Source organism: Myxocyprinus asiaticus, chromosome 43 (genome assembly GCF_019703515.2).
Source record: "Myxocyprinus asiaticus isolate MX2 ecotype Aquarium Trade chromosome 43, UBuf_Myxa_2, whole genome shotgun sequence".
Lineage (NCBI taxonomy): Eukaryota > Metazoa > Chordata > Actinopteri > Cypriniformes > Catostomidae > Myxocyprinus > Myxocyprinus asiaticus.
The window spans coordinates 32,463,807-32,478,399 of record NC_059386.1 but is presented as its reverse complement, the minus strand read 5'-3'; the positions used below and the strand labels follow the sequence as shown (position 1 = coordinate 32,478,399).

Here is a 14,593-nt window from a genome sequence, read left to right as displayed (position 1 = left end):
GGTTTGTAAACCACGCCTACAACGGCGTGATAAACATCTTCTCAAGGCTGTTTGGAAAACAAACACCTTTATCTGGCTAAGAAAGACTGAATTGCAGTTTATATATATATATATATATATATATATATATATATATATATATATATATATATATATATAGAGCGAATTTATTAGTTAAAAACTGGCCAATGTTTTAGACCTGGCAAAATAGTTTTACCATTGTGAATAGTTTGTGACTAGTTTATAACGCGTTTATAAACAGGTTCCCATTGGAATAAAAGAATGAATCAGAACACAGACTGAGCAAAAGAGGCATTTTAATTGAGAAATATGTCTCTTTGAGTTACCATTTACCATCCTCATCAGAATTCAAACAGCATAATTATAAAATACTATGTACACATTGCTTTAAATAGGACCAACAAAGTTAATGGAAGGTGCAGTACATTTGCATTTTCCCTTATAAGACGAGCGACTTAAAAAAGAAAAGAAAAATGTATTAAAATCCCAACAGTGATGGTTTTTAAAAGTTAAAAGAAACCACTCATCATACCTCATCCATTCACAAAACAAAACAATTTTCAGAGGAAGAAATTATTAGAGAATTCAAAAGCTACCATGCCAATCAATTGCACTAGCAAACATGACTTTTTGTAACGGAAGACGAGTGCATTCCCATTCATTTTGTAGTGTAAAGCAAACCATTCAAATGGCTTAATTTGCTATGCAAGGCCCTGAACAGTTCAAAAGGTCAATTTAAAGGTCATGACCCCAAAAAGTAAATTATGCACAGTGGAAAATGCAACCATTTCCTGAAAACACACATTCAGAAACTTTAACCTTCACCGTCATCTAATTATCAAACTCTAGAAACACACAAGTCAAAACTTCTCTCCCATATCCTTTGGTGAAACAACTATGAACATTAAAAGCAGATTACTGAACTGAATTCAAAAGCTCAGCATCAGGCTCAAAGGAATTTCATTAGTTACAAGCGACAAAAGCATCCCCCACCAAATAAACCAAACGCACAAACAGTATCCCTGTGCAAGAATGTGTCACAGAGGAATTAAATGGACAAATCAAAGTGCAAAATGCTTTGGCCGATGTGTTGACTGACAAATTTTATTTCATGTAGTGTGGCAACTTTGGTCATTATACATCCTACACTGCTGTACAGAGTTTGAGCTCATAACACCCATGTTTTGGTATTAGTTAAACTAAAAACTAGTTAAATTTCACATACAAGAAATGACAATTGAGGTAAAATGCAACTCAAGTTCTCTCTCTGTGCAACAGTACATTGAACATGTTTAAAAAAAAAAAGAAACAAAACCCCTAACTACTTATTGCATTAGATAAAATCTCTCAAAGGCAACAAAACAGATATAAATAACTCATAAATCACCATACAAACTTCGAACAGTCCATTTCTTTTCAAGAAGCAAAACTGATAAATAACAATAACAACAATCCAATGCTGTTCTTCCAACCTACCATTGAGTAATCCATTTAAATACTTTATACTCTATAACTTGGACATCTCAGTGGGGTTTTTATACAATTACTGAAATAAAACAACACTTTTAACACTGTACCCTCTATGCATGCACTTACAGTGTGAATACCTTCTCTTGTAGAAAATCTATCACACTGACACTGTATACCAAGGAACGAGGCTTTAGATTAACTAACTCATGATTGGTTCATTTCTAAAGGTATAATTCATCCAAAAATGAAAATTCTGTCATTATTTATTCATCCTCATGTTGCTCTAAACCTATATGACTTACTTTCTTTTTTTGGTACACAAAGAGAGACATTTTCAAAATATGTTCTGCTCATTGATGTCATACAATGACAGGAGATGGTGACCACCTCTTCAAGTTTCAAAATGACCCAAAAGAATAATTCGGAGGTCTAATAAATGATTAAATGCGACTCATGCCTTGTTCTAAAGGCATACGATAAGATTTGTTGAGAACCAAACCAAAATCTAATGTATTATTTGGTGAAAATATTCAGGAACCGTTGCTCTCCTGTGCACGTGCGTTCATGAGAGTGCATGAGAGCAGCAGTTCATGCTGCCATTCAAGTGAGAAACTGCTTTGTTGTTGCTACAACCGCACCACTAGATATATTCATGAGAGAGAACACAACACAAATGCACAAAAACCATAGAACTGAACATACAAAACATGATCCATCAAACCCTTTGAGAAAAACAAAGAAAAAGTGGGTGAATCTCACAAAACCTGTCAAGAACATGTCTGGGTCGTATTTCCCCACAAAATAAAAATACATAAAATAAATACAATAAAATGATAAACTATAATAAACAGTTATTTGTAATATAATAATTGTAAAATAATAATTATTATAATAATTTTTTGGACCATTGTGAATTTATTTTCATAATTATATTTCCTCTCAATTTTTAATTTTTAATTTTCACATTACAGTAATATCTCAATTGTAAAGTATTTATTCATCATGGCAGTATGTTAGTATATATTGCCTTACAACATTTTTTTAAATTAAAATCAGCATAAATTATTTTGTTACATTATTATTATTATTATTATTATTATTATTATTTTGTAATACAATAAAGTGTTGTATTAAAATGATGATAATATAATGGGAATCATCGCTGACCATGGGAATTTGAAACCAACTCAAAAGTAAAATGTCCAAACACATTACAGATTGGTGGGAAATATGACCTTGACTTTTTTCTTTTTTGTGTATGTGTGTGTGTGATTTACTTGGAAGAATTATAATTATGTCCAAAGAGAATAAATAAAATATAAGCATACAAAATGTTGACTGTAGATATAGATCCAATACATATTTAGACAAAAATAAATACATTCAATCTTTTGAATATTTATTTAAATAATTTATATATTATATATTGTATTTCATATCAAAAAGTCTGTAGTTTGGTATTTTGCAAAGGTCAATGCTCAATACTTCTTTGCTACAAATAGCTCACATTTTTTGTATATACATTGACCATAAAGTTCTCCAAACCTTTTCCGCGTCAGCAAATTTCACGTCTCCAAACTAAATTTACAAAGAGGTTTCCTTCACGTTTGTCACGTAGAGCAACAATTTCATCACATAAAGCTACATCCTGTAGCGCAGTACACCAAATAAACTTGGCTTGATGCTTTCATCTTCAAAAGAAAGCTTTCATATAATCATATAGAACTACAATATACAGCAGGCAATCTAGATCAGAACTTTCTCTTTGAAAGGAATATAGTTTGTGCTAAAAGGTTAGTTCCACACAAACGTTACCAAGTCCATGGATTTCCCATGGTAATAATAGCTTATGAACTGAGCCTCAGAGTTCTCAAAGACCCCAAACTAAACACAACAGCATACAACATATGCCTCAGGGTCAGAGACATTATATAAGTGCATATCTTACAATAATTGTGTTATATACCAATTAAATTTTGTATAATGCCATTAAAATGACCTGGTTTTGCAAAGGGCACTGCTATTTGTCGCATACCAAGTACACACTTCACCAAAAGTTTTGGGAGAGGAGTGTCTACGTGAATATATGTCTAAATGACTATCATGCAATAGCAGACAAACAGGTCTGGATGAAAACAGTCACCACAACTTATCATGAACACCTTGACCTCCGGCTGAACCCGCAGCCCCTAAAACCGAAAACATCGTACCTCTTGAACAGTTAGACTAAAAATGAAAAATCTGTCATTATTTACTCACCCTCGTGTCCTAGCAAAAGGCTTTTTTCTTCAGTGGAACGCTAAAGGGGAATTTTTGAAGAGTATTATGGCCACTTTTTTTCTCCATATAATGAAAGTGCATGGGAACTAAGGTTGTCAAGCTCCTAAATGACAAAAAAGCCACTGACCCTTAAAGTAGTCCATATGGCTTGTGCACTATATTCCAAGCCTCTTGAAGCCATAAGACAGTTTTGTATGATTAAAGGATGTTGTTATTCACTGAAAATCTTGCCCTCTTGCACTCAAATCAAATATGGAACCATAGCGTCAGGTTTGACATCAATGTTTGGTCATGAGCAGTGTTGGATAACTTACTTAAAAATAGTAACCCACTACAAATGACTAATTATTTATCTAAAATTGAAATCAGATTACTTTACTAATTACTTCATTGAAAAGTAATCACATTACTAATTAAGTTACATTCTAAAACATTTTTACACTCAACAAATTCAAAATTATGTCTATATTTCTTGTTCATTGTTATACACAAGTCATACACACGGCACCTCACATTTTTCCTTTAGAATGACTCGTTACGGGGCCATAATTCATGTATTCTACATAAATAATATATTAGAAATAAGCATAACCCTACTGTACTTAAAAGTAATTAATTGAATTTAAAGTCAGTAACTGTAATCTGATTACAAGTATTTATGTAATTAGATGTAATGCATTACACTATTTTTTTTTTTTTTACTAAAAATTTATTACAGTAACTAATTACTTTGTAATTTGATTACACCAACACTGGTCACAAGAGACACAAAAAAAGACTTTTGATGTCATTGATGTCAAACCTGATGCGATGAATCTAACAGCACCATATCTGATTTAAAATCTACAGCGGAGGGCAAGATTTCAGTTAAATTCTGGTCTGTTCATCACACAACGCTATCATGTGGCTTCAGAAGACTTTGAATATAGCGGACAAGTCATATGGACTACTTTTATGATATTTTTATAGTTCTTTTGGAGCTTGAAGGCATCAGTCCCCATTCACTTTCAATATATGGAAAAGATTTTCCAGGATATTCTTGAAAAATTTACTTTTTTGTGTTTCACAGACACATGAGGGTGAGTAAAATAATGTCAGAATTTTCAGTTTTGGGTGAACTATTTCTTTAAAACACGCATTATCGTTTCACAAAACGATTACAAGAATCGGAAGCACAGTACACATCCTGTTGGGTGTTTTTAAGTTTTTTTTAGCTTAGTATCTAGCTGGAACTGACATGAAGGAAGGGTCCCTGCCAGCAGTTCAACAAGTTCAATTTTATCCGTGTTTGTGTATTGGTGTGTATGTGATTGCATTTGGTCAACTCTGGAGCTCTGTGTGACAGGGCTCCAGATTAGTTTCGTCATATGGTACTCTCAGTGTGTGAGATCGTGTGGAGGTTAGCGTTTGGATGCACATGAGTGTTGGGGAGTGACGTCGGGCTGCTGTTGCCGTGGGGATAAAGAGGTTTTGGGTGAATTTGAGGGTTCGGGCTGGAATTAGAGTTGACACTGGTGTTCAGGTGTGACTGATTCTGATGGTGGGTGTGGCGGCGTTTGGGGAGGCTGTTCTTGTCGTTGAGCAGTAAGGTGGTCTCATCGGGGCCATTCTCTTTAAGTGCCGGTGGCGCTGTGGTGTAGTTTATGATGGTGGTGTTGGGTGGAGTTGGAGGTGGTAGGGGGGCAGGATCCAGTCGCATATGGCTGCTCTCAGGGGACTGGGGGGTGCTGTCCAGCTTGGACGCCAGAAGTCCGTTTTGGTACTGTGAGCGTGTGACCTAAAAAAGAGAAATGCATACAGATAACACATGGACACCTGTCCAAGCTGAAGGCACAAAAGACTCGGGTACACTTCATTTTTCCGGGGTGCCCATCTGTCACATGGTTGAGCACTTTAGCCTTTCAAAGTATGCTCTTTTAACCACTATCCTGGAAACGTTCGACAGAGGCGCACTACGATACTTTTTTTAGTAGAGTGAACTAGAGGTAGACCTATATATCGGTTTCACAGATTAAATCGGTGCCGATAGTCATTTTGTGAAACTATCAGTTATCGGCAAAAATTTATCATGATAGTTGCCGATAGTTTTATTTTATGCCTCCATGTTCCTTAATTTTCATCATTGACAATACTCATCCATATTTGTATCCTCACTTCGAAGCATTTTTTGTTATTTTGATTAGATAATCAAGTACCTAAATTGAAGCAAGGACGTGGAATATAAAATGTGACTATATGGAAACGTGCCCCGTCAGCACACACATCTTGTCTCGAACTTCATATCTTGGTATCTGGTAAAGTATACATATACACAAAATATACACCTTCATCTGGTGAATATATAGGCTAATTTGGTTAATATTAAAAATAGAGCACTGTAAGGGAGTCAAGACTCCACCATTTCAAAATAAGAGTCCCCGGTGTGTTTCGGGCTTGTTTATAGTAAAACATTCCACACTATGCAACGAATCTTAATTTTTTCTGATAAATATTGGGATTTTGTTTGAACAATAAACTACATCTGGGATTTAATTTTCTGGGACTCTTGTAGCCTTGTGTTTGTGCCTGTCATAGTAAGGAACTACAAATTAAATTATAAATGTTTTTTTTTTTTTAACAAATCATTCTTTAAATCTATCGGCCGATTAATCGGTTATAGGCCTTTTTCACCACCTTAGTTATCTTTATAGGCAAAATCCACAATCGGTCGACCTCTAGAGTGAATGACAAGCACATGTGCAGACGATGCACGTGTCTAGAACACGTACTGAGCTGAAGACTAAATCTGCGTCACACACATTGTATAAATATATGATATAATACAATTTAATGATAGCAAATGAGATCTAATCAAAATAGCTGAAATTAAATGAGAAAGGGGGAGTTACCACTTCATTTCGGCCATGCAGTCATGGTTGTATGCCAGTAGTTTTTAAATTGCAAATATTGGCCAATTAATGGGTCTGTTTGAGATTTTTGACTATTAGCAATGTTGATATGGAGATTTATTTGAACTGTTTTGTTAACTTACCTTTACAAACTGTAGGTCAGTGAGGGCCCGCACATTAAAATCAGGGACGTACTGTGCAGATGGGCTGTTACTGAGCTGACTGTTACTTCCGCTGATAGATACAGACTCAACTCTCTCAGTACAGCTCAGAGACACTGAGCGATTCAATCCGCTCACATGTGACAGCGAGCGAAACTCTGGAATTCACAGTAAAACTATGTCAGTTCATGCCGAGACACGCTTGCTTACGCACACACACCAGCCCACACACTTACACAAACAGTTACTCCTCTATCTAAACAGGGTCATACACTAGACTTATTACATACACATTATGTTTCTAAATAAAGCAAATTATAATTACTATAGACTTACCCAGGAGTTTTCAAACTTTTCAAAGCCAAGGGCCCCATAATATGATGATCCCCTTGCAAGGACCCCCAGCTATTTATTTGAAGTGTAAGCAGGAAAAATGGGCAAGCGTAAGGATCTGAGCGACTTTGACAAAGGCCAAATTGTGATGGCTAGACGACTGGGTCATAGCATCTCCAAAACGGCAGGTCTTGCGGGGTGTTCCCGATATGCAGTGGTTAGTACCTACAAAAAGTGGTCCAAGGAAAAACAACCGGTGAACCGGCGAAGGCTAGCCCGTCTGGTCCGATGTCACAGAAGAGCTACTGTAGCACAAATTGCTGAAAAACTTAATGCTGGCCATGATAGAAAGGTGTCAGAACACACAGTGCATCGCAGCTTGCTGTGTATGGGGTTGCGTAGCTGCAGACCGGTCAGGGTGCCCATGCTGACCCCTGTCCACCGCTGAAAGCGCCTACAATGGGCATGTGAGTGTCAGAACTGGACCATGGAGCAATGGATGAATGTGGCCTGGTCTGATAAATCACGTTTTCTTTTAGATCACGTGGACGGCCGGGTGCGTGTGCATCGTTTACCTGGGAAAAGATGGCAGCAGTATGCACTATGGGAAGAAGGCAGGCCGGTGGAGGCAGTGTGATGCTGTGGGCAATGTTTTGCTGGGAAACCTTAGGTCCTGGCATTCATGTGGTTGTTACTTTGACATGTACCACCTACTGAAAGATTGTTGCAGACCACATACAGCCCTTCATGGCAACGGTATTCCCTGATGTCAGTGGCCTCTTTCAGCAGGATAATGTGCCCTGCCACACTGCAAAAATTGTTCAGGAATGGAGGAACATGACAAAGAGTTCAAGGTGTTGACCTGGCCTCCAAATTCTCCAAATCTCAATCCAATTGAGCATCTATGGGATGTGCTGGACCAACGAGTCCGATCTATGGAGGCCCCATCTCACAACTTACAGGACTTAAAGGATCTGCTGCTAATGTCTTGGTGCCAGATACCACAGGACAATTTAAGAGGTCTTGTGGAGTCCACGCCTCGACGGGTCAAAGCTGTTTTGGCAGCACAAGGGGGACCTATATGATATTAGGCAGGGGGTTTTAATGTTGTGGCTGATCGGTGTATATATATATATATATATATATATATATATATGTAGATTTGTTTTATTACTGTTCCAATCTACATTATGGCTTTTAATATTAAAAAAAAATAAGAATAAGCATAAAATAAATCAATCTCATGACGACCAGTCTATAGAAAGCAGAATGAAACAGTAATAATGTCACATTTGGAACTTTGAACATTTTTAAAACAATTTAAGCACTTTTTCTTCTCTGAAATTTTTCACTGACCCCCTAGCAACCCCATTGGGGGTCCCTGGACACGAGTTTGAAAACCCCAGGACAAACCTAAACCATAACCCTAATAGAAAGTTTTATATTTTAGATTTATAAAACATATAAATATAACTTTTTTCTTATGCATTTTAAAAAAATCAAGGGTGTCCCAAAATTTAGCTAACTTGTGGGGACTATCAAAGTTTGTACACACACACACACACTGAATTAAACAAAACATCAATGAAATGCATTCACACACATAATATACAAATGTTGAAATAAAAACCAACACTCATCTGGGAAAAGAATTCAGACACCATCCACAACATTGAAATAAAACCAATGAGACAGGGAAAGAAACAACGATAAACAAAACAATCACATTTGAATGGAAAGATGATTGCAAATGATTGGATGGTCATTATGGACTTCAAAAGCTTGCATGTGTGTATGATTTAAAATTAGTTGCAGAGACAGAAAACAGTATAGTATTCTACTGTATAAGTATGTAACAAAAACTAAAATATCTACACATACCTATGGACATGAAACCTCTAAAACATAAAAATGTCACCTAATTCAGGGATCAGTGTTCTGAATGTAATTTTAGTACTCTAGCGCAATCTAGAGGTGTAGTTGCAAACTACCTGCTGTACTGTCAGAGACTTCTAACACATTTTACTGCAACGACAACAGATACAAATGAATGCTGACTGATACAAGTAAATGGAGCACAAACATTTCACTTGATCCCATTGAAAAACATCAGAAGCTCATGGTAACTGATTCAAGAACAGGCGATTTCCCTTATCTTCTATATTTGTAAGCATAGGTAAGTTAGTCCTGCCTTAAAGTGATAGTTTGAAAATTCTCTCATCATTTACTCACCCTCATGCCATCCCAGATGTGTATGACTTACTTTCTTCTGCTGAACACAAACAAATATTTTAAGAATATTTTTGCTCTGTTGGTCCACACAATGCAAGTAAATGGTGGCCAGAACTCTGAAGCTCCAAAAAGAACATACAGAAAGCATAAAAGTAATCCATACGACTCCAGTGATTTAATCAATATCTTCTGAAGTGATATTATAGGTGTGGATGAGAAACAGATCAATATTTAAGTCCTTTTGTACTATAATTCTCCACTTTCACTTCCACATTCTTCTTCTTTTGCTTTTGGCGATTTGCATTATTCATGCATATCGCCACCTACTGGGCAGGAAGGATAATTTATAGTAAAAAAAGGACTTAATTATTGATCTGTTTCTCACCCACACTTATATCACTTCTGAAGACATGGATTAAACCACTGGAGTCATATAGATTACTTTTATGCTGCCTTTATGTGCTATTTTGAGCTTCAAAGTTCTGGCCACCAATTACTTGCATTGTATGGACCTACAGAGCTGAGATATTCTTTTAAAAATCTTAGTTTGTGTTGAGCAGAAGTAAGAAAGTCATACATCTGGGATGGAAAGAGGATGAGTAAATGATGAGAGAATTAACATTTTTGGTTGAACTACTTCATTAAGTTGAATGTTCATGGCAAACAGCGCTCTATAACGTGTTCCTTTTATAATAAACAACAGCTTTGTTGATTACAATGGGATCATTCTAGTTTTGTCACATTGTTTCATTCACTCTCAATGTAGATGGATGCAACTCTCTTAAAAATGTTCCTGGAATTGCCAGTTCTGAAAGAACTTAGGAGAGGTCTTGCTGACTAAACCAATCATCACAGCAATATCACAGAATTTGGATATCACAAGATTGCCTTAGTATCCAACTATATTAGTATACATTAAACTCCTACCAAGAGAGTCAGACTGCTCACATTTAAAGTGCTGCAAGCTATTATTTTGGAATACAGCGCATAAAATGTCCACACCTGACAGGAATCACTGAAATAGGTGTCCTGAGAAATCACACCTGTCTCTCTAAACATAAAAAAAAGAATACCAATACCAATCAGTGTTAGCCAATCAGAAAATGTAAGAGGCAGCTCTCTGCCAGTGGTGCGAGTTTGGGAGGGTGAGTGTTTGGGAAACTTGTGTGGTCATTTTTGCAATTCTGTTTTGTGTAGCAATAGCACTGAAATCAATTCAATTAAAGTAAAATAAAGTTTCATTTAAATGTGACTGTGGACACATTGGTTGACAGGTCTCCTACAGAGATACATACGAACTGCGATTGGTCCCCTATGGCATTCAGTCATCCGACGCCTCATCATGACATCACAAACAGATCTTAATGAAGCAGACAGATACTCAAGGCAGAAGCAGAGCATATTGGCTGGTACAGTCCAATACTAAGGCAACTCAGAAGATTTCAGGGTCGTGTGAATGTTGTGTTCAGTTGCACGAGGTCAGGCATGATGGAAAGGTCATGATGCGGGAAGCAGGGTAAGTGTGCTAGGGGTTAAAGAGGAGGAGCTCGCTGAAGATAGAGCTCATGAAGTCAATGCCACAGCCACATAGTCCAGGAAGCTTTCATTTTACTCCATTATATCTTTATCATGCTGGTCCAAAGGGTAAAGCTGTATGTATTACTCAAATACAGTGATCAAAATCTCCATACGTACTTGTGCATATAAAAGTACAACCATATGGACAAGATATACAGTTGAAGTCAGAAGTTTACATACACCTTAGCCAAATACATTTAAACTCGGTTTTTCACAATTCCTGACAATTAATTTTAGAAAACATTCCCTGTCTTAGGTCAGTTAGGATAACTACTTTATTTTAAGAATGTGAAATGTCAGAATAATAGTAGAGATAATAATATATTTCAGCTTTTATTTCTTTCATCACATTCCCAGTGGGTCAGAAGCTTACATACACTTTGTTAGTATTTGGTAGCATTGCCTTTAAATTGCTTAACTTGGGTCAAACGTTTTGGGTAGCCTTCCAAAAGCTTCTCACAATAAGTTGCTGGAATTTTGGCCCATTCCTCCAGACAGAACTGGTGTAACTGGAGTCAGGTTTGTAGGCCTCCTTTCTCGCACATGCTTTTTCAGTTCTGCCCACAAATTTTTTATCGTATTGAGGTCAGGACTTTGTGATGGCCACTCCAATACCTTGACTTTGTTGTCCTTAAGCCATTTTGCCACAACTCTGGAGGTATGCTTGGGGTCGTTGTCCATTTGGAAGACCCATTTGTGACCGAGCTTTAACTTGAGATGTTGCTTCAATATATCCACATAATTTTCCTTCCTCATGATGCCACCCACACAACATGATGCTGCCACCTCCATGCTTCACGGTTGGGATGGTGTTCTTCGGCTTGCAAGCCTCACCCTTTTTCCTCCAAACATAACAATGGTCATTATGGTCAAACAGTTCAATTATTGTTTCATCAGACCAGAGGACATTTCTTCAAAAAGTAAGATCTTTGTCCCCATGTGCACTTGCAAACTGTAGTCTGGCTTTTTTTATGGCAGTTTTGGAGCAGTGGCTCCTTCCTTGCTGAGCAGCCTTTCAGGTTATGTTGATATAGGACTCGTTTTACTGTGGATATAGATACTTGTCTACCTGTCTCCTCCAGCATCTTCACAAGGTCCTTTGCTGTTGTTCTGGGATTGATTTGCACTTTTCGCACCAAACTACATTCATCTCTAGAGACAGAATGAGTCTCCTTCCTGAGCGGTATGATGGCTGTGTGGTCTTATGGTGTTTATACTTGCGTCCTATTGTTTGTACAGATGAATGTGGTACCTTCAGGCATTTAGAAATTACTCCCAAGGATGAACCAGACTTATGGAGGTCCACAATTTTTTTTCTGAGGTCTTGGCTGATTTCTTTTGATTTTCCCATGATGTCAAGCAAAGAGGCACTGAGGTTGAAGGTAGGCCTTAAAATACATCCACAGGTACACCTCCAATTGACTCCAATTAGCCTATCAGAAGCTAATTGTCTCTTGACATAATTTTCTGGAATTTTCCAAGCTGCTTAAAGGCACAGTTAACTTAGTGTATGTAAAGTTCTGACCCACTGGAATTGTGATGTAGTCAATTAAAAGTGAAACAATCTGTCTGTAAACAACTGTTGAAAAAATTACTCGTGTCATGCACAAAGTGTCCTAAAAGACTTGCCAAAACTATAGTTTGCTAATATGAAACCTGTGGAGTGGTTAAAAAATGAGATTTAATGACTTCAACCTAAGTGTATGTAAACTTCTGACTTCAACTGTATGCGTGTTAATATTAGCACTGGTGTATGGGAGATATGCGGATATAAAAACACACCTTCTAGCTGTTTTTAACACCCTTAGGCAGCATCATTTTCATGTCGGTAGGACCTATGACACCAAAAAATGCTCTCTAGATAGTAGAGCAAGGTATCGATACAGATTTCCCGATTTTATTTGATTCCAAATCACAAACACTTTATTCAGTTCTGATTCATTTAGGTTTATTTCAGTTATAATGTAAATTTGCTTAAATATAAAAGACAATCTCTCTCAGCTAATGCTGTAAATTATACAGGGAACCTTCTAACTTGGTAATAGGGATGCACGATATATCGCCGTTCATATCGTTATCGGCTGATAAATGTGAATTTTAAAGTTATCGGCCCGATAAGACAATCTGTCCGATATATTAAATCCGATAAATTATGGCTTTTTCAAGTACACACTACTCACCATGAGGGTTTTTATTTGTGCCTTCTACATGACGTGACACGTCAGCACGCATCAGACTTTGCTTTAGAAGATCATACTAGATCTGAATAAACACCCCATTTTACTTATCCGTGCCACACATGCATTTTGTTTCTTTATTTTTTTTTGTATGTTAAAGCATATTATCATGTTGATAGTAAGTTTGAGACTTGTTTGCATTCCTTATTGTGGTCTTTTGATGAGTTTGAATTAAGTGCAATGCACTGTATTTATAAAAGTAGCTCACTCATCAAATTAATTACATACTTTAAAAAAAGGTTGGCCATAGGAATGTAAAATGTCTATATTTAACTGGTTCAAAGTAAACTACATTTGGTAAGTGATTATGGGAAATGAAAGATTTAGATGTTTCCTTACTGGTTCCTTGTTTTCTGCATTTGAAGTTGTTTTTAAATAAAAGGGATTATCCACTTTACATGGCTGATTTACATTCAGGCACGCAGAATGTTGATTTATATTCATATTTATCGGCAGATATATCGGCTGTCGGCCTCTAAATAAATTCCATATTGGTGCATCCCTACTTGGTACATTACAAGAATATTAATTAAAAAAAAGTAACAACAGGGCCCAAACTATGTAGGTCAATTACTATTTAACAGATATAACAATCAAAACTGAGGTAAACTTTTACGTAAAAGATCGATCTTGGGATTTTAAAAATCGGAATCAGGACTGTTCAAATTTAGGTTGCGATTAAAGGAATATTCTTGGTTGTGGTATAACGTTGATAACCAAAAAAAATAATTTCGACTCGTCCCTCCTATTCTTTAAAAAAATAAAATATTTAAAAATCGAAGTTAAAATGAGGCACTTACAATGGAAGTGAATGGGGCCAATTTTTGGAGGGTTTAAAGGCAGAAATGTGAAGCTTATAATTTTGTAAAAGCATCCTTAACAATAGTTCTTCTGTTAAAACTCATGTATTTAGTAAAGTTGTTTAAATAGTCATTTTTACGGTAGTTTGAGGGTTTCAGAGGTTACGCCATTAAATTGTCATGGCAACAAAGTTGCAAAATTGGACATAACTTTGCTCAGAAAAGGCTAGCGAGCAATGCTATCACAGTAAAATCATGTTAACACACATATTGTTTGTCTTGTGGCTATACTTTTGAAACAGTGAGCATTTTAACATTTACGGATTGGCCCCCATTCACTTTCCACTGTAAGTGTCTCACTGTAACCCAGATTTTTGCTTTTTTCTAAAGAAAAGGAGGGATGAGTCGAAATAAATTTTTGTGGTAATCAACATTATGCCACAAATGCTGTTGACTGAGCTTAACTTGTATTGAACTCAGAATATTTCTTTAAACAGAAAATCAAAATTTTACCCAGCCCTACTAGATCAGCAGCTCAGGGTTTAAAAGCGTTTAAATCGGCTAAACATTTCTCACTAATCACTAAATGAAAA

The 14,593-nt window shown here is 36.5% G+C and overlaps 1 protein-coding gene across 2 annotated transcripts in view; it reads right to left on the bottom strand.

Annotated features, from left to right (window-relative positions):
* Positions 1-321: 321 nt before the first annotated feature.
* Positions 322-14,593, bottom strand: part of LOC127433773 (metal transporter CNNM4-like) — a 41,537-nt gene continuing 27,265 nt past the window's right edge. For both annotated transcript variants that reach the window (XM_051685958.1, XM_051685959.1), the window contains 2 exons: positions 6,803-6,978; positions 322-5,548 (listed from right to left, as the gene is read on the bottom strand). In XM_051685958.1, coding sequence (XP_051541918.1) covers positions 5,135-5,548; positions 6,803-6,978 — 590 coding nt within the window. In that variant the 3' untranslated portion in view covers positions 322-5,134. The remainder of the gene's footprint in view (positions 5,549-6,802; positions 6,979-14,593) is intronic.